General features: G+C 38.8%; 1 protein-coding gene across 8 annotated transcripts in view; it reads right to left on the reverse strand.

Moving 5' to 3' along the window:
• The window catches only part of ASPH (aspartate beta-hydroxylase), a 135,021-nt gene that overhangs the window by 35,977 nt on the left and 71,544 nt on the right, over positions 1-27,500 (reverse strand). For all 8 annotated transcript variants that reach the window (XM_068395685.1, XM_068395684.1, XM_068395683.1 and 5 more), the window contains 5 exons: positions 25,057-25,098; positions 9,655-9,743; positions 7,494-7,580; positions 4,122-4,272; positions 2,929-3,065 (listed from right to left, as the gene is read on the reverse strand). In XM_068395685.1, coding sequence (XP_068251786.1) covers positions 2,929-3,065; positions 4,122-4,272; positions 7,494-7,580; positions 9,655-9,743; positions 25,057-25,098 — 506 coding nt within the window. The remainder of the gene's footprint in view (positions 1-2,928; positions 3,066-4,121; positions 4,273-7,493; positions 7,581-9,654; positions 9,744-25,056; positions 25,099-27,500) is intronic.

The raw sequence follows: 27,500 nt of genomic DNA on the forward strand, positions 1-27,500 counted from the left end.
TTGGTGGCCTATGCCGGGGTTATAGCGCTGGTGGATAGGGGAAGAGCAACTGATGTCATCTACCTGGACTCGTGCAAAGCATCTGACACTGTCCCGCATGACATCCTTGTCTCTAAATTGGAGAGACATGGACTTGATGGATGGACCACTTTGTGGATAAAGAATTGTCTGGATGGTTGCACTCAAAGAGTTACAGTCAACGGCTCCATGTCCAACTGGACACCAGTGACAAGTGGCTTTCCTCAGGGGTCGGTATTGGGACTGGTCCTGTTTAACATCTCTGTCGGCGACATGGACAGTGGGTTTGAGTGCACCCTCAGCAAGTTTGCCAAAGACACCAAGCTGTGCGGTGTGGTCGACACGCTGGAGGGAAGGGATGCCATCCAGAGGGACCTTGACAGGCTTGAGAGCTGGGCCCATGCAAACCACATGAAGTTCAACAAGGCCAAGTGCAAGGTCCTGCATGTGGGTCAGGGCAATCCCAAGCACAAACGCAGGCTGGGCGAATGGATTGAGAGCAGCCCTGAGAAGAAGGACTTGGGGTTGATGGTTGACGAGAAGCTCAACATGAGCCGGTAATGTGTGCTTGCAGCCCAGAAGGCCAACCGTATCCTGGGCTGCATCAAAAGCAGCGTGGCCAGCAGGTTGAGGGAGGTGATTCTGCCCTTCTACTCCGCTCTTGTGAGACCTCACCTGGAGTACTGCGTCCAGCTCTGGGGCCCCCAACATAAGAAGGACATGGAGCGGTTGGAGCGAGTTCAGAGAAGGACCATGAAGATGATCAGAGGGCTGGAGCACCTCTCCTATGAAGACAGACTGAGAGAGTTTGGGCCCTTCAGCCTGGAGAAGAGAAGGCTCCAGGGAGACCTTCTAGTAGCCTTCCAGTACCTGAAGGGGGCCTACAGGAAAGCTGGAGAGGGACTTTTTACAAGGGCAAGTAGGGATAGGACGAATGGGTAACGGTTTTAAACTGAAAGAGGGTAGATTTAGATTAGATATTGAGAAGAAATTCTTTCCTGTGAGGGTAGTGAGACACTGGAACAGGTTGCCCAGAGAAGCTGTGGCTGCCCCCTCCCTGGCAGTGTTCAAGGCCAGGTTGGATGAGGCTTTGAGCAATCTGGTGTAGTGGAAGGTGTCCCTGCCTGTGGCAGGGGGGTTGGAACTAGATGATCTTTAAGATCCCTTCCAACTGAAACCATTCTATGATTCTATGATTCTATAACCAAGAATAAAAGCAGGTACACATGAGCTTTTCCCTGTTTCCTTGGCTATGTTTCCTTTCTCAAAATTCTTCATGTAAATTTATCCTGAATTACAACAAAGAAAAAATTACATTACTGTTCTGGAATTCAGTCAGAGGAATAGCCAGAATATGGACAAAACCCACATGATCTTTAAAAAGAATAAATCCAACTCCTTTTATAATGTACTTATTTGTTGCTCTTTTACAAGGACAGAACATCACTATGATCTCTTCTATTTCAGTGGTTAGTGAACTGCAAAACAGAGTAATTAGATTGGATAAAGCCCCTGGAAGCACGGAAAACAATATATTAAAAGCATATCTGTTCTTATTTTGCATATCTGTTCTTAATCAGAGCAGTATACACTTCTTCTGAAGTATATCAAACTCAGTATCAAAATAATTATATAGCAAACTCACTACCACCTTCCATTTATAAAAAGTCCTGTGATTATTGATATTAAGAAATTCTAACATCTATATTGTTTGCAGCAAAATACTGAAAAATTGCAAAGGAAAATCTTGCCCAAAAGAAGTATGGTTTTTTTTTCAAGTTCCTTGCAGCTTGAGAAGCAGGTTTGGTTAATACATTCTGTCTTTAAAAGCTGATGTTTCCAATCCTCTGAGAAATTTTGACAGCAGGCCAAAAATTATTGAACAGAAATGTTTTAAGGAGGGACCGACAAAGTAGCCAAGCAAGCATTATTCTGGCAATATCTGAGACTACCAGAGGAGCTTGAGAAAAAAGTGATATTATCAGGGTTCGGCTCCTGCTTCCAACCACCCAGTTGAATGTCCTCCTCTTTGAGAAACCACCTGAGATGAGAATCCCCTCAGACTCCCAGATGTGGGGGATGGACAACTGAGCCTTTATTCTCAGAAAGTGGTACTAATCATGCTGACTCATCTTCAGTCTACATAACCAGCCAATTACCATACTACTCCTCTACTAAACAGGTACTGCAATAAGTGTGACAACACCAAGACCATCTCCAATCAGATGCTGACAGCTTGTGCTCTACCTACTGACATCAAGCTCTGCGTCTGTCAGAGAGTTTCCAGATGTTAACAGGGTTTCTAGATCACAGGAGCAGAGTGGCCCTTCCTGGCAGTGAATTTTCCCCGGCTTGGTAACAACATATAGGATAGTAATATAAGACCAATTAACTGTCCAGGCTACAAGTATCATGGAAAAAAACTCAGAATTTAGGCTGCCTACAAAAATCGTGAAAAACCAAAGGTTAAATAGCTATGTTGAGTATTGAACTACTTTATTACATGGTTAGAGACAGTGTGCCTGTAAAGAAACAGGCTTACTTCTGCTTTCTATGTCTTGCAGATAAGTTATCTTTTTTTTATACTATGCATTACATCCATATGTGTTAGCGATATATTCCAAACCTGGCTACCAGAAGGTATAAGAAACCAAATATTATTAAGCATATGAAAAACATCTGTGTTTCTCTGTTTATAAGGAAATATACTTAGCATGACAGTATCAGGAAATCTGAATTAAAATTAGAAGATAATTAAGAACTGCACTAGAAAAAAAATCATATCTATATCAACCCTTCAAAACCAGATATGCAAAATGTTTCACAACTAAAAAAGTTAAAAGCAGGCAATCTTTAGAATGAACATATGAATGCAAATAATTTTTTTTTTTTGCTGGAATGGAAGCTTACCTCTTCATATACTTTTTTGGCATTGCTGTTATCTCCTATCAATAGGTAACCGACACCAAGGTCATTCTTGAATGAAGTATCCCTGGGAAACAGCTGAACTAATTTTTGTAGAGTAATCAGGGAACCTCTCATGCGACCTAATTTGATGGAACGAGACTTAATTACAACTACAGATATAAGCAACAGTAGTAAAATGCTTACACAACATCTATGAAAACACAAATCAGAGCCAGGTGTTCCACTTTCACTAAAGATCAAGAAGCAGAACTTGAAAAAAACTTGTGCAGATAGGAGTATATTCAGCTGCTTGGTTGTTACCAGGGGTGTAGCCATACAAAGAATATTTCAGGAAATCACTGTGGATGCGTATCACACAGTGTTATGGTAGCCTCTAGTGGAGAGCCGTTCACAGTGTAGCAGTAACATTATTTAAGCTTTGGTTGCTCTTCATATTTAGATGTCGAAGTGTTTGACAAAACTAGATAAACACATCAAAATAAACTTAGTCTGAATTCATTAAGTAATTAAACATGTTTCTAGTGTTAAGCAATAGTTCCACTATGTTTCCATTATGAAATCAATCACACTTTACATGCTTAAAATTAAGTACTTTCCTCGGCTTCCTAGATGAGGTCTTGCTGAGGAACAGCAAGATCAAAACAAGTTGATATTAGAATCCAACCCGTGGGAACAGAAATCTTTTCTCCACCAAAGTTGACTGTGCTTCATATTCTAATCAGCACTTCTCGTACATCACAGAGATGAGATCTAAATTGAGATCTAAACTTTTGGACATTATCCCCGAGTTCAATTCCATTCTTCTCTATGATTACTGAAAGTTTGTTCCAGGTATGTTTACTCTGTGTATGCCATTAATCTCCTCATGATTTCTTTCAGTAGAAAAAGAACAACATTTTATTCTTTCTGTGTCAATAAAAGATTTTTGACATAGTTTCTCGTAGCACCTAGTGCACTGTTTTCTACAGGCACTATTGTCATACAAGCAATTATATACACTGGTTCCCTAGAAAAATTTTAAAGAATTTAAAAATATTTTTCATAAGAATTTAAGAGATTAGGAACACAAGTCCTACTGAAAATTCAATGGAATTGGTGCTTTTAAGTCCTTAGTGATCTTTTGAAAGTCTTGCTCACACAACTTCCGTAATTTTTACATCATCCTCAGATCTTACCAAGAAACTGCTGCCTGTCTGCTTCTCGTTTCAAGCTCAGTTTTATCAGATCTGAAGGGACATTTGGCAGACTAACCACCTCATCATAGGTGTTGATGGCTTTTTGCAGCATCTCATTACTTCTCATTTTCTCAGCTAAGTCATCTTCAGACTAGAAAGAATCACAAAACCATTATTAGAACACATAACAATCCATTAGTATTAAAAAAATCTTTGTTTTCTTAAAAGGCAAACTATGCAATTGTTAGACTATGGGAATAATTTTAGAATTATCTTTCATCTATATAATTTTGGCATAACAATGGAAAACACATTTGTTTGTGGTTCATGGTAAGGCAGATTAGAATTACTGTTAATTCTTGTTTCCTGAAAATTGTTTGAAATCATAAGTATGTGAAAATTTGCACCTAAAACATACATTAACACAGATTTTTGGTTAACATTTGTAGAAGTCATTTGGTTAACAAGTGTAGAAGGCACTTTGTAGAAGTCATTTGTAGAAGTCATTTCAAAAATAAATGAAGCAATTTGTTTTAATAATATGGAGGAAATGTTAATTGTTGCCTATGGACTATTTGTATACTAAGCCTCACACTGGCAGCAATACACAGATCAAAACATACCAATAAACATTTCTTTCATATGTTCTGACACAAATTTATTTACACTCTTTCTTAGAAAACTAATTAAGAATTGGCTTTACTCTTGCATATGTTGATAGAATATCTACCCTACAACTCTTTCAGAACTTAAATTTGTTCATTAAATTCAGGAGCAGACCAAAGGATATATGTGATCTCTACTGTGAAATTACAGCTTCAGTGAAGCCAACGGAAGCTACTACTGATTTCATCTGTGCTATGGCATTTTCATATTTTGTTTCCACAGCTGAAAAAAATAAGACTATATCTCTGAATTTTTAAAGCATTACTTTGAATTGTTTATACAAATCCATGCATTTTCATGTGTTTAATGCGTTCTTCCCAAATACATCTATTTTTATTGGCTTACATTCTTTCTTAAGTTAATTAGCAGAGCAAGGTGTAGGTGCATCACAAGCACTGCAGGTGCAGAAGCTCTTATTGGTCTATCCAAATTCACTGTTGTATCGAACACACACATTAATTGAAACAGCTTCAGCTGTGCTAACTGCATATGCTGTAGTAAGTAGTTAATATCTGGAATCTTTTTGCACTTCTGTCCTTTACTTTTTTTCCTCGGGCTACTTTGAAACTGAATATGTGAAACATCAAACAATATGGTTACCCAGTCAAACAGCTGATCAGTTGGTTTCAGAGATAACTTCAGGAATCAGTTTGAAGAGATTATTTATTTTTCTGATGTACATTCACCAGGAAATTTGCTTTTCCTTTTTTGAGGGAATTGCAGGGCAACGAATAGTAAAAGATACACAAGCAAGAGGCAAAAATTGTCAGCATAAAATCTGCAAAAATTCACCAGTACAGGCACTATAAATCATATACAGAGGTTTAAGATCTATCTGTTCTTCTTTTCAGCCTTAAAGGTGTTAACGATTTCTGTAGATTTTTTTATCTGGCCTAAGTGTAGTTCCAGAACTCAAATCGGGAATTGCTCAAGTTTCTGAAAACCACTTCTAATTATGAAACCTTTTGCAGAGTTTTGGGGAAAACAGTTGCCTCTTAAAGCTGTTAAAAGATCCAGAAAAATGAATCCTCATGTCTCACTAGAAATCGAATCTACAAAACTAGCATGTAATGTTGGTTCATGGTTCACATAAATGGAGAAGTACACTCTTGTGGTGAATTCGTGGCCTTTAGCCTTACCCTTCTCTGCCCTTCACTAGTTAGTGATGAGAGATACCCTACCCTTACCTATCACTAGTTAGTCATGAGAGATAGCAAATTCAAATGTGTTGTGTTGGTATAAATACTCATTTAAATGTAATACAGTGTTACAATGTAAATCCAAAAATAATCCATCTGTCAGTGAAGCCCATGATTTTCCCATTCCTTCAAACAGCTTCAAACTTACACATACTGGATTCAATAAATTGCCATTGGTCATGTTAATATGAGTGCTCAGTAAAGACTTGTATGAGCCTAAAAAGGCTACTGAAAATGAATTTACAGTTGTTTTTATAAATTCCCAGAAAGTGTTTGCTAATTATGACTTCAGATTTTGGTCTGTAGGACCTTGTAAGTATTACTAAAGTAGCAGGTTGTGACTACACATTGTTGTAAAGGAACAAATGAAGTTGTGACACTGAGGGAAATTCTGAATGAGAATAAGCTTCACAGCTGGCTTTAATGATCTGCCCTCCTCCCTAAGAGCAGTGAGCTAATGAGGAGGCAGGAGGTGTATTCTCTTAGATATAACAAGTAGACTCATAAAAAAGGTAAATATTAAAAGCATAAGCTAACAGAGTTAAGTCCATCACATATATGAACCAAAGTGGTCTCGTACCACAAGAAAGCACATAGTTCAGCAGACTATCCCTCACACAGAGCACTGAAGTATTTGGTCTGCTGCGTATCAAGTGCTTGTGTGGTAGTTTTTTGGATAATCATGGCTTTGGTTTTAGCACGACTATTATTAACCAAGTGAAAACTGGTTGTGACTCCAATTCAAGTGCTTCATTAATGTGTAACAGTACAATTGCCTTCTATGGTGGGGGTTTCACTTTGCTCATCTTGGTTAACAGGAGTTCAAGCAGTCTTTTATTACACCTAGTGCAGTGGGATTATCCTACTATTTATGAAACTACAAGGCTTGATTATTCTCTTCTGAGACATCCCAACACAGTTCAAAAGTATTATGAATGCAGAGCTTACTTTCTAATGTTTTCTTTTATTTTCTGAGGGGAACATCTGAAACAGAACTCGCTCCACGAGAAAAAGCTAATTAAGCCCTTGCCAAAGAATTTGTGTTCTTTACCCTTTAACACTCTCTCTATAAAAACTCCAAATCCCCTTCCCTATTCCCACTACGCAAAAAGCAGCATTTAGCCCAGAGCTGACTGACGTGTTGATTTACCAGCGGCAGCAAACAGTATGTAACAGCTAAGTTCTGCCTGTTGTTCCTGCACTGGGATGTTAGTTGGGATTTCTCTCTTAGCATTCATCTGACAGTTTTCATGAGATCTACAGGACGTATCTTATTTTTGCGTTATTTACAATACTTCCCACTAGACTAAAGCTAGACAAAAACTCCCAAAGTAATTGGGGAAGAATGGAGGACTGAAACAGATACAGTATGACAGATCATATAATTCTTTTTTTCCCTAGGAAACATCCATAAAATTATAAACGAAGTCTGACTGGGGTTTAAACTCTGTTGTTAAAAAAGGTTTATTTTATCTTTTTTAACATTTATAGCTTTTTCTTTTAGTACCTGTGCTTTCCCATATCTTGCTCGAGGACTCTGTGGATATTGATTCACTAATGCTTCAAAGGCCTTTAAAGCTTCTTCAGCTTTTCCCTGGAAATTAGAGATACTTATCAGCAATTCTATCTCATAAAAATGCTAAAGGATGCATGACCTAATAGCACATTAGCTTCCCCAATTAAAAACCAAAAATAAAACAAAAAACTGTAGACTGAGTCAAGAGTTTTCATTCATATTTTTATTGGGATTGCCTGCTTATTTAAGTGAAATTCGTAGTAATTATTTATGAAACAGTATTATCTACTTTCCATGGTTAAAATTAATAGCTTTATTTTTATTTTACTCACTTTCCCTTTGTTGACTGGAAAAAATGCTGATCACAATACCCTGTCTATATAAAAACGTGAAGATTCTATTGCTAATAACAAAATCCAAACTAAATGCAACAGAGAACAGAAAGGAAGTTCTAGACATATGTAGAAATTTCCTCTCTGCATACCTCACATGATGAACAGTCTCGTAACTACGGTTCTTCTAGGGGAAATACTGCAGACTCATCCATAGTGTATGTCTGTTTCCTCCAAATGTTTTGCATAATGATGTCCCTCAGGACACCTCACATGTGCTCTGTGTCTCTTCCCTGTTGCATACAAAGTCCGAATGTAACTATGGCATTCTCATGATTGACGCTGACTATCAAGTAAGGATGGAAGCTGAGAAGAATCAGCAGCACTGTTAAATAGGAGCTAAGCACTGCTCGGCAAAATTTGGCATCAGATCTTGCTGCCACTTCCAACTCTTACAGCCTTATAAATATGGGTGGATTATTACACACAACTGTCTTGCTATCTTCAAATATTACATATGTCTGACTTGTTACTAAATTTATCCTGCTTCCTACAAGACAAGCATGATTGTCTGCAACTCACCAAGAGACAGAGGCAGGAAAGAGAGTCAGACAGCTGACCCTACAGGCTCATCAAAAGTTTCTGTTACGCCTTTCACCAATCAACCAATTGTTTAAGTAACAAGAAGCATGAAAATGCTTTTTATTTTTATGTTCTAACATGCAAACAAGGCTCCTAGTGAAGAGCAGCAGCAGTGGCACCCTGAGGTTAGTGCTCTCTATGTAGTAGCCCTTCAGCCCCATCACAGACCTACAGGAACTCTGAGGCTGCATAGATAGCAATGTAAAGCTAAAACTGCACAGCCAGTCTTCTGAAAAACAAGAATAATCCTACACCTGCACTGACCAAAATGATTTTTATTGTACTGTACTGAAAATAGCATATCTCATTGCTCTGCCATCTCAAATCCAGGGTACAACAAAGACCTGCAGTTTTTCTCCATGTGCTAGGACTGTCTGTGAGGCATATAAGACTTTTTACAAGATTTACATCTAAAAGACTTAAGGTCTCTCATTTCTAACAGTCACATAGTCTTGCTTCACTATTTAATCTCACATCTGGAAATGGGACATCTCTGCAAAGGTCTTGTTTTCTGAAACACTCAAATAAAAGAATAAAATTGGTTGTTTTGCTTGTTTGTTTTTCACAGTCAAGTCATTACATTCAGAACTACCAAAACTGACTGACTGATGTTAAGGTCTTGCTGCCACTGGTGAGAAGCAGGAACATCTGCTTCGCGCTCTAAGCAGCTGTACGGGAGCAGAGACACTCACAGGACACACACAGAATCCCAACACAAACAACACCTGCTACAAAGATTCGGACCTAATGCTCACGAAGCATATGAATGCTTACTGAGAGATCCATATTAACACGCTTACACTATTTAAGTTCTCTGATAATAGTTGGCTTCAGTACTCAGAAGGACAACAGTGATAGGACAGAACTAACCCTGTTCCATGTGATTAATTTAAGCAGTTATTTGATTATAGGAATTCGACAGCTAAGCTAAATATTTTCAAAGTTAAAGGTGAGCAAACACCCATGAACACAAATACACTTCTGACTTTAAAAAATTAGAGATAAACTATCCAGCAGAAATGAAACTTGAAGGACAAACATGCACTGAGTATTTAATTTCAAAAAGTTAATTTCACAGAAAGTAATCTAAAAGTAATTCTCCCTTTTTCTAAGTTAATTTTTATTTTATTCATTTTTGTCCACTGTCTACAGTCCTGAGTGAAATATTCACAACTTACTTTTTTACGTAGTTTTTCTGCAGCATCTAGTTCAGCTTTAATGGTCTTATCAAACTTATTTAAGAGCTTTGGCTTCTTCTTCTTTTTAGCTAGAAGAGATTTAAAACACACACAATTCATTACTTCTTTTGTATTTCACAGCAATTGTGTGGAGCAACCTCTAACTAGCGACTAGTACTGTGCTGGTAAAGTGCATGATTTTCAAACAAGGCAGTTTAAAAATACACAGAGAAGAAATTTATTTCTTACTTATTACAGTCACAAACTTCTGTATGAAAAAGCAATCTTTTCAACTATTTCAAGTATTCAAACTGAATAACTTTACAGTCAAGTTTTTGATAAAGCATTTTTCAACTCTTATAGTCGAGTATTTTTTTCCAAATGGTTCAGTTGACATGGAAGAAAAAAAGAGACCTGTTATTTTTCCACACTTATATGGTATTATGAACAATATCATTACCAGGACATGTTAGTAATTTCTAAAGTTCTGCCTATATATGTCTATTTCTTTGTCTAAAGTAATTAAAAGAGTTGATAGAAATCATAGTTACTTAGGGTAGGAGGGACTCAAAAAGTCCCACTTCCTGTTGAAAACAGGCTCAATGCTGAAATGACTAATGAAGACCTCTTTAAGTGATGAAGTTTCCACAGCTTAGCAAGCTTTCACACAGTAGCAGAGCAGCAGCGGTATGTAGCAAGTCAGTCTTGAAGTAAATTGTGTAAAGTAAATTGCATTTGAAGAAAATTGAAGTAAATTGTGTCACTTGAAACAGCTATTTACTTCATAGTGGTTCACTCTGTTCACAATGTCTATTTGGTTGCATTATGTATACTAGATGTTAAAAAAAAGCAAATACACTACTGAAGGATATGACAGGAGATAACTGCTTTTTTCCACATCTGCTATAGCTAAACTTTGCTTTTGTACTCCATTGAAAAAAAAAACCCAACCTTTTCTGACACAAGTAAGGGAAATATATATTGGCTGACACAAGTAACTACTAGTTATATATATCTGTAATTAGTAGCACATATTTTTGCTTAAATTATGCATTAATGTTTTTTCCCCTCTATGGGGCCATTCCCATGTGCTGAAAGACAAGCTGGTGGGCAAGAAGACCAGCCTGGCTGAACAGAGAGCTTTGGCTGGAACTCAAGAAAAAAAGGAGACTTTATGATCTTCGGAAGAAGGGGCAGGCGACTCAGGAGGACTACGAAGATGTTGTGAGGCTATGCAGGGAGAAAATTAGAAGGGCCAAAGCCCAGCTAGAACTGAATCTGACTACTGCTGTAAATGACAATAAAAATATTTCTATAAATGCATGAGCAACAAAAGGAGGGCCAAGGAGAATCTCCATCCTTTATTGGATGCAGGGGGGAAACATAGTGACAAAGGATGAGGAAAAGGCTGAGGTACTAAATGCCTTCTTTGCCTCAGCCTTTAGTAGTAAGACCAGTTGTTCTCTGGGTACCCAGACCCCTGAGCTGGAAGACAGGGACCGGGAGCAGAATGAAGCCCCCATAATCCAAGGGGAAATGGTTAGCAACCTGTTATACCACTTAGATACACACAACTCTATGGGGCCGGATTGGATCCAGCTAAGGGTACTGAGGGAGCTGGCAGAAGTGCTCACCAAGCCACTATTATCAGCTGCATTTATCAGCAGTCCTGGCTAGCCGGGGAGGTCCCAGCTGACTGGAGGTTAGCAAATGTGATACCCATCTACAAGAAGGGCCGGAAGGAGGATCCCGGGAACTACAGGCCTGTCAGTCTGACCTCAGTGTCGGGGAAGGTTATGGAGCAGATCATCTTGAGTGCTATCATGGGGCACATACAGGACAACCAGGCAATCAGGCCCAGTCAACATGGGTTTATGAAAGGCTTGACTAACCTGATCTCCTTCTATGACAAGATGACTCGCTTACTGGATGAGGGAAAGGATGTTGTGAACCTAGACTTTAGCAAAGCCTTTGACACAGTCTCCCACAGATTTCTCCTGGAGAAACTGGCTCCTTATGGCTTGGATGGGCATACGCCTCACTGGGTAAAAAACTGGCTGGATGGCTGGGCCCAAAGAGTTGTGATGAATGGAGTTAAATCCAGTTGGTGGTTGGTCACAAGTGGTGTTCCCCAGGGCTCAGTATTTGGGCCAGTTCTCTTTAATATCTTTATCAACGATCTGGACCAGGGGATCAAGTGTACCGTCAGTAAATTCGCGGACGACACCAAGTTGGGCAGGAGCGTTGATCTGCTTGAGGGTAGGAAGGCTCTGCAGAGGGATCTGGATTGATAGGCCAAGGTGTCCTGGTTTGGCCTAAACCAGGCCGATTTTCCTTTCAGTGATTTTTACTTTCAGCTAAGTCTCCTCTAACTAACTGCATGTTTTTGCAGACAGTGTCTGCTTCCAGGACTGATAACGCTCGAAGTTTGTAGTTATCACTGAGGCACCGGTAGGGATGTTGTGCAGAAAGGCTCTTGCTGTACTTATTCTTGAGAGAAACCAAGGTCACTGCTGAATTCCTCATTGCTTACGAGTGAAGAGCCGAAGGGGGGTCGCAGCTGCAGAGGGGAGCGGACAGGGCAGGTGACCCAAAATTGACCAACGAGGGTATTCCATCCCATACACGTCATTCTCGGTATAAAGGGGGGGGATCACGAGGGTCTCGCTCTCTTTCTGCTATGGCCGGTGTCCAGGGAGGACTCCGTCTGTTTTCCTGCTGCCCCCGATCCCGATCCGTGCGTTCCTGAATCCAGCTCTCGACCGTCGCTAGGCCCAGGCTGGGCCTTCCCGGAGCCTGCCCTGCAGTGCCGGTGGTGACGTGGCTGACTTCAGGGGAGCTCAATCTTGGTTTTGTATATATATTTGTATATATTTGATTATTTCTATTATTATTATTATACTTTTTTTTCCATTATTATAGTTTATTAAAACTGTTTTAATTTTCCAACCCAGAAGTCTCTCTCCCTTTTCCCTTTCCCTTTCCCTCTGGGGGGAGGGGGGGGGATAACAGAGGGCATCTGCCGCAGGTTTAATCGCCAGCCCAGCTTTAAACCGTGACACAAGGCCAATTGTATGAGGTTCAACAAGGCCAACTGTCGGGTCCTGCACTTGGGGCACAACAACCCCATGCAACACTATAGGCTTGGGGAAGAGTGGCTGGAAAGCTGCCTGGCAGAAAAGGACCTGGGGGTGTTGATCGATGGCCAGCTGAATATAAGCCAGCAGTGTGCCCAGGTGGCCAAGAAGGCCAACAGCATCCTGGCTTGCATCAGAATTAGTGTGTCCAGCAGGCCAAGGGAAGTGATAGTCCCCCTGTACTCGGCCCTGGTGAGGCCACACCTTGAATATTGTGTTCAGTTCTGGGCCCGTCACTACAAGAAAGACATTGAGGTGCTGGAGTGAGTCCAAAGAAGGGCAACAAAGCTGGTGAAGGGTCTGGAGAACAAGTCCTATGAGGAGCAGCTGAGGGAACTGGGGTTGTTTAGTCTGGAGAAAAGGAGGCTCAGGGAAGACCTTATTGCTGTCTACAACTACCTGAAAGGAGGTTGTAGGAAGGTGAGTGTCTGTCTCTTCTCCCAAGTAACAAGCGATAGGACCATAGGAAATGGTCTCAAGTTGTGCCAGGGGAGGTTTAGATTGGATATTAGGAAAAATTTATTCACTGAAAGGGTTATCAGCCATTGGTGGAGTCACCATCCCTGGAGGTATTTAAACGACGTGTAGATGGGGTGCTTAGGGATGTGGTTTAGTGGTGGACTTGATGACCTTAAGGGTCTATTCCAACCAAATCGTTTCTATGATTATATGTTCAATAAGTCATTAATAGCATGAAAAGAAGTAAAATTATTATTTTCTTTGTAGAAGTTTAAACAGGGAATGCTGTAACTGGTATGTGTAAAGCTAAACCCAAACACCATAGAGGTTAACATCACAAGACTGCTGCAATGCTGTAGCAAGTATTTTGGATAACAAGGTATTGTAACTAGCCATGTTTTATTCTGCTTCCCAAGTCCTTGGATGCACTGTTCAGGAACGACAAGAGCCACCACACGCTACTGGAAGCTGGGCTCATGATTCATTAAATGATACTTTCTCTCCGAGACTCTGATCCTACACAGAGCTTTAGGCAGACAAATCACTTTGTCTGTGTTAAACCCCAGAGAAAGATCAATGCCTTAGATAATGCTAAACCAATACTAACCCCATCCAAGCCTTAGAGGATCTCATGAGTCTCAGCTGCTTCTGTATGAGATTAAAAAACTCCCTTGACTACTTTGGTTCTTTCTGTGTAAGACTTTTACCGTCATGTTCGACACTGAACTCAGACAGCTCTGCATGGAGAGTTTTTCTTACATTACCTTTATAAAGTATTCTGCAGCATTGGTATGCACAGTTAAATAGATGCTATTGCTCTTCAGGGGCAGGGGGGAAATAGAATTTAAGCAGGATTGAAGCTATCCTACTAAATTACATTTACTTATTCACAAAGGTTGTATGAAGCTTTAAATATAAAAACATATTAGGATCTATAAAGGAAAGGTACTAAAGCAGCAGTGCATTAGGATTATTATATCCCTGATGATCCTTCTTATAATAGAAGTGACTGCAATTTTCCAAAGCATTAGCTACCAAGAAGTTAAGAAGGAAAAAACTGTCTGCCGTAACAGGAGTTTACTCCTGTTTCAGGATAAACCACCAAATAGCATATATTAATATAGTGGTTTTGCTCCTCTAAATATTTCAGGTTTTCATTGTACCCTATGACTTGAAATGAAGCATTTATACTCAAGCACACAATAACGCACTTAAGCAATGTAGTTATCATGGAACTGAACTGACCAAAACGGTGCTTTGCTTTTTTTTTTTAGTATAATAATATAGATGGTTTTCATGTCTTTTGTTCATTCCCCATAGATAATATAGTAGAAATACATTTCAATCTGTGGCTGATTCCAGTCTCGCTACATCTTTCTTACTTTAATGTCATCCATTTCATAGGAAAGCAATGTCTTTACTGCATTTTCATGCAGTTAATCATGACAATGATTAAGGAGTGCTGGCTCTGTTCCAAGTGTTCACACCCCTTGAATCCAGCAAAATTCACAGAACCAGCTCTCATCGTGAAAGCAAAGATCCCTCCATCCCAGACCTTGAGTCCACAGTGCCTAACAGGTATGGTCAGAAGTTTCTGACATGTCACTGGGCCTGAAAAGAACAATCCTTAACATTCAAAAGGTTTGTTGGGTTTTGTGTTTTATTTTTTTTTCCTTTTCTAAAAATATGCAGCTCAGCTTTTCAGGAAATCATTCCTATTTCTGAGGCCTGGCTTGCTCAACAGTAGGTGCAGATGAACCCAGAAGCATCAGCTGAAGAAGCCAATAAAAGCAAGTGCCCCTGAGGACTTTTTAGGTTGGTGGAGATCACAGCTGCTATGTGAAACTGTCATTTGCTGTTAGCAGGAAAATTGAGGCATGTCAGTTCCTCTGGGTACATGATCTGGGGAGCTTCCAGCTGGATATCACCACCAAACACTTGGTTTGTTCCTGTTGTCTAAGTAGGAGGCTGTACATACAAGAAATTATGTAAACAACTAAAATGTCAATTCCCAGTTCTTATGGCATGAATGAAAATCTTTATCTAAGACTGGTCAGTTACACGGAAACTGTGTATTCAGTAAGAGAGGACAGCTGTTTGCCAGCTTTCTAACTTTCAGTATTCATGGAAAGACAAAGTCCTTTGGTCCTTCTCAAACTCGGTAAGCATGGCAACAGTGAGGTTCCTTCGAGGCAAAGGAGAAGCTTTCCCACCCACCAAGAAACGCTTACTGCCTGTGGGACGCTGTTTCCACAATTCCTTTGAGTCTACAAGAAGATGAGACAGTAACAGCTCAGAAGAAAAAGTTAATGAAAATCTGACAAGTCTGTGGCACAAAGATGTGACATCTTTCCCCTCATATCTGACTTCGGTAGTTTTGCCTCCATACAAAAAAGTATTATCTTCCCATTTTCAGTACAATTACATATCAGCTCTAGACCAGCAGGAGATCAATACGAAAAGCTGGAAAGGAGCTGTTAACATAAATATTATTCAGCTGCTAGGCACCAATATAACACAGTAAACATTATATAATGAGCAATCATTTTCATCTCCCATTCTACTCCTATGGTAAAGGATTCACCAGGGAGCTTTCAGTGTAACCATCAAGCATTCCTCTATATTAACCAGATAGCCTGCTATCTCCCTGCAGGGGTATTTTAATAAATTATCCATCGTCTCCTTCTAGTGTAATAATCTTTTAGCAGATGTGACCCAATATATTAAATTCAATCTTACAAAGAAGTTAACTTATCTGTTTTCAGAGGGAAAAAACATGTAATTTTTCTTCAATGACTTACAGATTTCACCACGTAGCTGAAGTAATGCATGATCACACATCTGCTAGGGTGATTTGTAGTCCAAATCTGGTTAAGCATTAAAATGGCAATAATTCTTTTATATATCATACTACGGTCTTGCAAGAATAATACTGAGGATTTTCAATAATGGCCTTGGATGTAAGGATAGGCTTTCTATCTAGGATTGCTGTCATCGGATTGCTGAAGACATCCTCAGAGAAAACAGTTTCCACTGTCAAAGCAGCAAGCTAGGAAGAAGTCTTATAAGAAACTCCATGCTAGTTCTTTCTGTTGGAGAATAAACAATGGCCAGTGATGACAAGCAATCTCACATCTCCCTTCTGTATTAAGATACAGAACAGAAATTAAAAAAAAGAAGGAAAATATTTTGGAAGTTGTAATGTATTTAATGTGCTGTAAATTTAATAGCCTGCAATGTCATCCAATGAAAGATGATGAAATAGCTATTTTATATACCTATTTCACAGAATCACAGAATCAGCCAGGTTGGAAGAGACCTCTGGGATCATCAAGTCCAACCATTGCCCTGACACCACCATGTCAACTAGACCATGGCACTAAGTGCCATGTCCAGTCTTTTCTTAAATACATCCAGAGATGGTGATTCTACCACCTCCCTGGGCAGCCCATTCCCATGTCTAATGGCATATGAAAACTAAAATACCAGACATATTTTATGTTTTTATGTTGGAAGGCACCTTGTCATCACCAAAAGCAGTGACAGTCTTTTTCTACAAAGGACAGAGAAATACTTTTTGAAAAATAATTAAGGCACTGCTAGATACTCTTCAGACCACAAGAGCATCACATGAAAAATAAGGAAAAGTAACCAAATGATTAAAGGTGATTGAATCACTTACTTTTGAAGAACAGTTTAAAAACATTTTGTCTTTAACTGTCAGGGGTGGGAGAGGGCAACATTTACATCTGAATAAGCAAGAACAAAGGGGAAAAAGGTAGTAGCAAAGATTTTGCCACTGGAAGAGTGGCACATACCACTCTGTAAAAAGTAGCTAGAGATGAAAAGAATAAATTATTTGATATATCACCATAGTCAGGATAAGGAATAAAAGGCTTAAAATTGCTACAGCAGAAAATTTGGCTTGAACATCTGGAACTAGTATCTCTGAGCAAGGACAGTAGAACAGATTGCTGAGGATAGTTGTGGAATTCTAATTACTGGGAATTTGTAAGAACAAGTTGTATAAGCATCTGCCAGGAATGATGCACACAGTTGATAAGGCCTTTGGTCAACAGAATAGACAAAGTAAGCTTCAGGGTCCTACCTAGTCTTATTTTGTACAATTTCTGTAATATACTGCTACAGGTCAATGCACTTTAGTGCCAAGACTATAATTACACAGAGAACTTCCATTCTCTTATTTGTTAATTAAAGAAATTCTCTCAGAAGCTCACTGTACCAGTCATCATTATGACTGAGATTTCTCCTAGCCCTATGCCAGCAACAGACTATTGAAGTTCAAAAATAAATGGATCAGTTGCAGATTATCTGATTTGTCTTACAATCATGCTTTTATGTTCTGCAGCTTCTACTCAACCCTTAAGCTTCTGTTCATCTCCTTTCTCTTTCCTTCTCCTGTCATCCTCTTCTCCAACCTCTCCCCTTCTCAACCATGATGCCCTACCACATTTCTTCCCTTTCATTTCTACACTTGTTCACAATCTGTTCCTTGGTCCAGCTCTTCCTATTTATCCCCAACTTGTTCTTAGATACCTGTCTTCTTCCACACACTTGTTGCTCACGACCTTCTTCAAGGGTCTTTTCTCCTAAACTCCATTGTCCCAAATCCATGTTACTGACCACTTACTCTACTGCTACTCTCTGTCTCTGCTGCATACTTTGGAAAATGATTAGGGCTGTAAGCAGCCATGAGAGTGATCCAAGGAAAAATGAATGCAAGTGCCAAACCTCTCTTCTGTCACATAATTACACGTGCCCCATACCAAACGGTGCTAAAAGAACATAAGTATCCCTTTGCAAGAAACACTTCACCTGTTTCTATGCATGATGCAGCACTGTGTTAATTACCTGCAAATTACCACAGCCTGAGCACAAAGCAATACAACTGCTTGGCTCAGCAGCAGTATCTGATGGCATAGCTCTTTGCTCTCTAGCTAAAAGTTCATTCATTTAGTCATCACTTGAGAATGTCACCAGTGCAGTGGCAGCTTAAAATTAAGGCAACTAAATTTAGGTTTCTCTATGTAGATACCAAAACCCTGCTGTAATCTTTAGAAATTTAGTCATTACAGTCAATGGAGACTAAAAAGTGACTTCAGCATGAAGCAAACAATTACTAGGCGGTCAGCTGAAGGTTCCACCGACTGTACAGATGACCACTGCACATAACGCAGTTTGGACACCACACCAGTACATGCAGCCACATGCACATGTCTTGATTTGGAACCAAGTCCCATCCGAGTTGTTCTCCTCACTCATTGACATTACTGTTAGATGACAACTCTTACCGCCACAGGCTGTTTGGAAGCCAGTAGTGTGAACACTGAAAGACTCAGGAAACAATTCATTCCTTCCTTTCAGGATCTGATCTCACAGAATGTTTCAGAGCTGCGAAGGAGTAACAACAGAGGAAATCCGGCTCAGGTCTAAAGGTCTGGACCAGAATATGCCATCTGCTTTGAGACAAGCGGAGACAGAGCAGCAAACAGGGACCGGGCAGGGAACAGATAATGAAATTTAGTGACCGAAGTCAAATGTTTTTGACTATTAGCCAGCATGTGCATGTGTGAACTAATGTTTTTTAGCCATTAATACTACATGCTCATGTGGAGGAAAAAAAATACACTAAGTTTGCAATGAAAGCTTTTTCTTTTTTTTTTTCAGTTAAACACTAGGAAAAATCAAAGAAATCAGTGCAGAGTACATCTTGTGAAGCTACTGAATCTTTTCCTTGAAACCTTCCAAAATCAATTTTTAGAAAGGCATTTCCAAAATGAGTTTTCCCAATGCAAAATTTCATCTCAGTGGTATAATTTCAGAAAAGCTATAAGTGATTAGAAATGGTGCCTTGTGATAGAAAGCAATCTCAATTACTGGTGCTATTATTAGCTTTTTTTCTGTAAAAACAAAAGGCTAGTAACATTAAAAAAAATCAAGTTCTGCAAATCTTCATCTGAAGTAGATCTTTTTCTCTTAAGTAACTGTCCAGACAAACAGTATCAGGCAAATAATTTTGCAACTTCTGTGTTGATTTTATTCACAGAACTGTAATGCAAATATAATTTCTCGATACTTTAATGCAAAACGCTGCCTAGAGAAATAGCAATAACAATTAAGGAATGAAATTTTTCTAGAATTTCTAAACAAACATCCTCAAATGATCAAATGCCTGTGTAGTGCTATATAACTGAGCAGAACACAAGGCTTGAAATTGGTGTAAAGTGCCAAGTAAGCCAATTATGTTAATGCAGTAAGCGCATCCAAACCAATTACATGAAGTAACAAGGAAAAACATATGGAAAAAAGAGTGATGGCTAGTACATGGCAAAAAATTGATTATGTCTGACCATAAGTTCAAAGCAATACAGAACAAACTGGTAGAAATATTCTATCAAAAATAACTAGTAATAATACTTCTGTAATGGAGTAAATGAATCCTCTCTAGCCTCCATAGAAGGAGGGGAAAAAACCCCACCAGCTCTCCATTTCACATTTTCATCTGAAATACAAAACAATTAGCCAGGCTAAGGAAAACCTCATCCTCCTAAAAGAGCAAACACTGCTGACCGGACTGATTAGACATCAGCCTCATGTCTCAAAACAGTTAACACTTTATTAGCCAGAACTGGACGAAAATATTGAATGCTATCATAATTATCTTTCATGCTTAATATACTTTTTTTAATCCTGAAGATAGAGCATGTACTTGGCATTTTAACAGATAGAAAGTTACTTTTAAGTGGGTCTCTGATAATGTCTACACTGTAAAGACTTCAACTAGTTGTTTTCTGAAAATATCATTTAAAGGATGGGGTACCTTTAGTGCACCACATAGCATGAATTTTATGCCCTTGCTGACATACTCTGAGCCTCTGATCAAAGGATACATGCACAGTTTTGTTCCTGAGCAAAGATATTCCAAGTAAACGGGCGATAATATCATGCTGCTATTAGAAATCCCAGAACAATTAGTGGTTAACTCTAAAAACCAGTATGCACTTTCATATACTTAACACAAATAATCTCTCACTCCTGTGCTTTGTAAAAAGTTGGGAGCAGATACTTTACAATTCTGTGATTTTATTCTGACACGATAGACACGTCAGGAAGAAGGACACCACAAACAGCGATCTCGTTAGCTGACGCGCAACTGTGGCCAGGAAGAAATCTCAACTGGGGCTAGCTCAGGCAGTTTTCCACTCATTCTTGCTGCTGTTTTCTCCTCTTCTTCTGTCCTTTGCTCTTAGTAGTAACTATTCCCTTTCCTAAGCTCTCTGCTCCTTTTCTTATCTTCAGAGACTATGAAAAGGCATGGAGTGGGAGGGAACGCTTACCTGCTGCACTGGAGCTCGGTACCTTGGTCCTGTCCTGTGCATTGATACGGATGATTGACTCCTGGTTGGTGTAACTTAGAGGTCTGGGAGGAAGGATGTCTTCCACATAGGCTAAACTGTCTTGCTTTAATGTTGAGAAACTGATGCTGTAGCATTTGTAGTCAATGTAGAGGGACAGTAGCCTCCTTTGTGATTAAGAGTGTCCATATTATACTATTAGCTTGCATGTTTCTTGTTAAATGTCTTCTAATGAAATTTCTAGCTGCTCAGAAATGGCAAGATGATAATGTCACTATCTCTCTGAGGGTGCGGAGAGAGAACATGAGGATAGAAGGACTCTGCTTCCTATCTAATTAACTACCTCATAAGTAGATTTTAGTTCTTGTCATTGGATTATTTTATTTTTATTTTTTTCCTATCGTCATTATAAGGCCAAGGGGGCATTGCCGGTGGCTTACTCTGTCTTGCATCTGCTACTCCTGGCATGCAAAACAGTCATTGGCAGCAAAAGCTCCTCCGGCCCGTTCTCCATCTTAAACTGTAAAAATCTAAGGAAGCAGTTTCCAGAGGGGCCACAGGCTTTCTTTTCTAAACACCCTCTTATCCTTGCTGTGACACAACTTCAGTAATAATGTTCTTGGCAACTTGTGGATGGGTGCCTTAAAAGACAATGATAAGTAGATATGAACGATCATGGTCTGTAGAAGTTTTCCAATGAATTTTGTGACCTTCTGTTTTACTAATTCCCCTCTGCCCCCTCCTTCAGATACACTGACCTTCCCAGTTCAAGTTTCAAAGTTTCAGTTATGGTCTGAAAAACATACATATATATTAGCAGACCAACTACTTTTACCTGGAATTCAAAATTTGCTCAAGTAATTGTCTTCCCTCCTCATACTAGACCTGTAGCATTACCAAATTAGTTTTTGAAATTGTGCTGTCTCTCAGTGGGTGCTTGAATGAGAATTTGATGATGATGAAAAACTCCCGTCATTGTCCTGTTGTTTGGGAAGCTCATTACGTGAGATACAGATAGTGTAAGTGATCCACTTGTTTTATGGTCTTCTATATAAGATAACTTAGAAGATATAAAAACAAGTAACTGCATCTAGACATTTAAAGCCAGCAGCACTACAATAATTAAAAGATCTTTCTAAACTGTACTGGTAGAACAGGCAAAACCTCTATAATCAACTTCTCTGGGGAAGCAATAAGATAATAAAAACTGAGGCATTTTAGGGACTAATAAAGCTGTGGAATCTAATGACTATAATAAATCTTTAGCTGCAGTTATTCCAGAACAATTTCCCTTGCAGTAAAAGGTATTCTACAGGGTTTTCTGTCTGAAATTACTGTTGGTTGGTTAGATGTTGATTGTAAGAAACAACTGCAGAATGATAATTTTATTTTTGGCATGTATTTCCATCATTCACCTCTCCCTTTCATCATGAAGTCTTTTGGCTTCATTCAAAGGCTAGAATCAAGCAACCCTTTGACAAGACTAGAAATAAATTTCTTCACTGACCTTCTGTACAAAAATACATACTAATATTCTAATGTCCTATACATTTAGTTCAGCATGGTGTTATGCAGCAGTTGTGGACTTTGAGAACTAGTTCTGTGAAGTACAACAGTGGTTATTCTGCCCACAGCTCATATTTGATGCAGGCTACAATTAAATATATAACTAAATCAATAGGTAATATGTATACCCTTAAAGGTAGAGCTTGCAAGGGTAGAACTCAGCCCACCTAACTTGAGGTGACATTGCTGGAGGTGAGCTAAGCCTGTAAGCTCTTTCTACAGCCAATGGAGGTCTGGGTAAGGTTCTCAATGGAGTTTAGGGTCAACTCATCTCACCCTACAGCAAAAACCTACATTTAGCCAGAAGAATAGCACTTTAGCCTCCACAGGTTATGCAGGTTGGATCTTTACTGGTACCACAGTGGAATCCCACATATCCTGTTCAAAGGTAAATACCTAGAGTAAACCGAGGTGAATGTTGACCCTGGTATCAGAATGACACTTGCAGGGCAGCTTGTGGAATGACATTGTCCTAAACCTGGTTTATGTATACCTCCATCCCTGATGCAACACAACTGAGTACTCCAACCAAATAGCACTTATTTTCACGTTTTATTAGTTTTGAAGTGAAAATTATTATTGTAATTACCTATGCTGATGTTCAGTGTACGATAGAAACATGTTTCATTGCAGAAAACGATTGTTCCAGTTTTTATATCCATTCTTCACCAATACAAATGAATATTCACTATATGCCATTATAAGCCAAAGTAGAAAAATGAAGCTCCTTACTTAAATTTAAATTTTGTTAGCCTATGTGATCAAAACCAACTAAAACCACCCCATACGGAAAGACGTCTTATGGATGTGGTATATACGCCCTGGATTGTACCACCTGTGAAACATTTTAAACAATTATTTTTCAGATTCACGTGAAACACACATCCCATTTAAATTACTTGTTTGAGTATAAAGTCTGATCACATTCTTATGGAGAAGACAAAAAATCCTTCTCAATTAAATATAACAGAGAAAACTTGAGGTAATAGTACACTACAAATGAGTTTAGTTTTTGTTTCTTCAGAGGAGTTTCCAAAGGAGTTTCTGTTAATACAAAAGACGTTTCAGCGTTTTTTTGCTAACAAAGTACTATGAAGACTGCAGCAGTGAAAAATGTTAATGTTGTAAGATCCACTCAAAACTGTAGTTTCTACACAGAAGGCTTGTTGGAGCTTGTATGTCCAAATATCTAAAACGAAATGCAGATTTGCACATACATCTCTCTGCACTGTCAGAATCATAAGCAATCCCTAAACTCAAGCCAAACATGAATTTTCACATTCTCAACTCCTTAGATTTCTGAGTTTTCTACATATACCAGCCAGCCACAGAACAGTATTTTTTAAAATACATCTCTCATCAATTTATTGCTGCATCTTATTTGCGGTCATTTAAAATAAACCAATTCAATAGTACTTTAAACCACCATCTATGACTAGGATATCTATAGCTAGACACTTTTATTGAAAGTGAAAACTTAAACAGTTCAAACTATGAAAACTAAAAACAGTTCAACAAAATTTGACTTGTATGAAAACCACACAAGCAGTTTAGCTATAAACAAATTTCATAAAAAATGCAGGACTGTTTTTCCCTGTAGGATGCAAAATTTTATCAATTTAACCTGGAAAACAAAACCAGCCCTTTTTCCAGCTTATAGAAATCCTGTAATCTGCAATGGCAGGACTCAGCAGAAGCATTTATTTAGATGCTCTATGTTTAAATAAAAAAAAAAAACACACAGCACTAAGGGTGTCAAAGGGAAGTGGCTCCACCTTGTCATACTTTCAAGTCATAACGTTCTCTTATAAGTTCTGATTAATAACATTCCATAATAGTATATCTGTACATTTTCATTTTCTTACACAAGCTAGTATTTTTACCTATGAATGCTTTTTACCCATGCTGGATGGCCATTGGACTTCATTTTATTCTACTGTTCTAACAGGTCAATAAAACTAGCATATAATGTGTTTGTTTTCTACTATCAAGTATGTAAGCCCAGTGCAGTAAGGTATTTCCTGCCAAATCTATCCTTTTATAAATGGAAATGTGGATATAATTGCCTTGCTTTCCAAGTACACTGGCTAATGGTATATCTACTTTTTAAATATAGGCTTATATTTGACATATTTAATACTTCAATAAAATGTTTAAAATTTTCCAGCCCTAGAAACTTACATTTAAAATACAAATATACAAAACCAAACCAAATAAACCTTACCAAAAGATCATAAAAGTAGCATTGCTAAGTACTCAACTATAAGATAACACCCACATAGAAAAATGGAAACAGAATGAAAAAGAAGCCGTAGACACCAGCAGAATCACTGACTCTCTCTCCTTCCATCTAGAAGCAGTGATGGAGCTACTTATGGCAACCTCTACTCTGTAGGCCATACCCAGGTGAAAAGGATGCAGGCACAGGCCCTGAGGTTTTTGTGTAATGCCAGCTTAGCACAGCAGGCAGTGCTCAACCCAGCTTTTGGGGCAGTGCTGAGCCCGGCTTTTGGGGACAGGCAGCCCAGGTTGCCTCTCACCCAGAAAGACCGGAGAAGCCTGGTGAAGCCATGACCTCTGGAGTCCTAGACTAGAAGAACAACACTGAACATTTTACTCCTGAAATAAAAGTTTTTAGCAGTAGCCTGGGACCACATAAGAGGGGAATACATTGGTATCAGCTTTGGAAACGGCTGTGCGTTTACTACAAAAGCAGACGCACTCTGGATGTTTATTCAACTCCAGTTTATCTACATAAGACGTACAGGAGCCAAGCTTCACTACTATATAATCTGATTTAAATCAGTTCTCCAGAAAGCATGCTTTTGAATTTCAGAAGAACAGAATGTTACTCGCAGACTTACCCTTTTCTGGTTTGTCTTGTTCAGTTTCTTTTTCACTTTTCCCTAGAATATTAAAAATATGATTTAATTGAAATAAATTTATGTTAACAGATTATGACAAGAAAGAGATACAATAAAATTACAGCTTATACTCAAAACATAATTGGGCCAACAGGACTTTTTTGTTTCTTTTTCTTTATTTTTTTAAGTAACCATAGATTATGGTCTGAACTATATAGTTGCATAAAAGGTCTTTCTCTGCAGATGCTTCAAATACTACATTATTGCTTGTCACAAAATATTTAATAAACTTTCCCCTTTAGATATTTGGTAGATTTTGGTGATATACACTTACAATGCAAGCTATTTTGCAAGAAAAAAACCCTGTTCACTAATTAAAGACTCTTGGGAACACTAACTTAATATATGTACTTGACTAAAATGTAAAAAACATGAAAATCCATTGGGAACCTAGATCTCATTTTCAGAAGTGACTTGGGCACTTCGAAGCTTTTGTCTTACTTCTACATATAAAATAATTTAACCCCGGTGTTTTTTGTAAAAATCTGAATGCACAGATAAATGTTAACTAAGCACAAGACAGTCTGTAGCAAACAATAGACTACATACTGTACCAAAATCGGGTACATGTATATCATGAAGGTGGTACATACAGAGACAGGCTTGTTCTCTCCTTTTTCTCCTCTGTAAACACTTTTTGATCCTGCCCTACTCTACATCATTTAAGCATCTCTCCTCACAATGCTAATATTATTATTCTGTTTCCAGTTTCATCCCAATAAGCTTCCGATATTTCCTCCCAATATACTTAATAGATAATACTAAAAAGAGAGGTCAGTTGGCTTTTTACCATTATTTTCCTCTCTAACATATACTCTTTTGAGGTATTCTTATATATATTAAAAATATTTTCTTTAATTTCTAAGTCAATTAGAGACTTCTTGTCAGAATACTCAATCTTCACAGTTTTCTTAAACCGACTGCTCCAAAGCATTATATTGTGAATAAAATACATCATGCAAAAATGCTGAAAAACATTTATTTTTTTCATGAAGAAACTGGGTTATGCGCACACATGAAATCAAACTATTTCACATTTGTCCTGGTTTGGCCCAAACCAGGCCAATTAGTCTTAGAGAAACCAAGGTCACTGCTAAATTCCTCACTGCTTACGAGTGAAGAGCCAAAGGGGGGTCACAGCTGCAGGGGGGGGGGAGCAGACAGGGCAGGTGACCCAAGATTGACCAACAAGGTATTCCATCCCACACACGTCATTCTCACTTTCCTATTTATCACTAACCCACTGCCTCCTGGAGGTGGGGCCCAGGAGGGAGGGGCCCTCCTGTCTCCCACTGATTGGTACCAGCTTTGCCAGTTTCCAGTTAAAAGCCTGCAGGTGTGATGGCAGTGGGAGCTTTTGCATTTTCCCCTCTGCCTGTGCTGGGTGGAGCTACTGCATTTTCCCCTCTGCCTGTGCTGGGGGGAGGTACTGCTTTTTCCCCTCTGCCTGTACTGGGGGGAGGTACTGCTTTTTCCCCTCTGCCTGTACTGGGGGGAGCAACTCTGCCTGAGGAGGATTTCCAAGCTCTCAGTCTTGGTTTTGTATATATTTGATTATTTCTATTATTATTGTTATTATATTCTTTTTCATTACTATAGTTTATTAAAACTGTTTTAACTTTCCAACCCATAAGTCTCTCTCCCTTTTCCCTTTCCCTTAGGGGGGGGGGAGAGGGTTAACAGAGAGCATCTGCCACCTGGTTAATAGCTGGCCCAGCTTTAAACCGTGACACACATTCAAATTTCACCCTTTACTACAAGCTGACAACTGCTACTACTGAAAATACAGATAGCATGACTGATTGTTGTATTCAGCATAAGGCAGAACGAGTACTAACTTGATTATGATATGGCAAATTAAATAAATATGGTCACACTGAAAGTCATTCACCTCTTCAATTCCATCATAAAGTCCAGATTATCAATTAAGTTGAAAGAAATGACAAAAAGCTCTATAGAGTCAGTTACATACTATGGGATAACTTGGAGAAGAAATAATATTACTGTAACAGTATATTAATGAAAGCGCTGTTCAGTACTTCCCAGAAAACTGGCTTTTTTGCTTTTATTTTTTTGTGCATACCACACAACAAATAAATAAATAAATAAAATTTATTTATACGGCCATGTCCATCGGTATGTCATCAGAAATATTGTATTTTAAAAAGAGCAATAACGCAGCTCTGGATGAGACACGGAATAGTTTATGTATTTCTATTTCTATTATTTTTACCAACTCAAAGCACACGAACAACTCGCTACAGGATAGTAAACCAACATACAGCATGCTATTTAGCCACTCATTTTCCCCTGTATCTTTTCCCTTATCAGCAACACTGATATTTCACCTGACCTCTTCTGTCTAATTCCCTCTGCGTCACTCA

The sequence above is a fragment of the Nyctibius grandis genome, chromosome 3 (genome assembly GCF_013368605.1).
Source record: "Nyctibius grandis isolate bNycGra1 chromosome 3, bNycGra1.pri, whole genome shotgun sequence".
NCBI classification, from domain to species: Eukaryota; Metazoa; Chordata; class Aves; order Nyctibiiformes; family Nyctibiidae; genus Nyctibius; species Nyctibius grandis.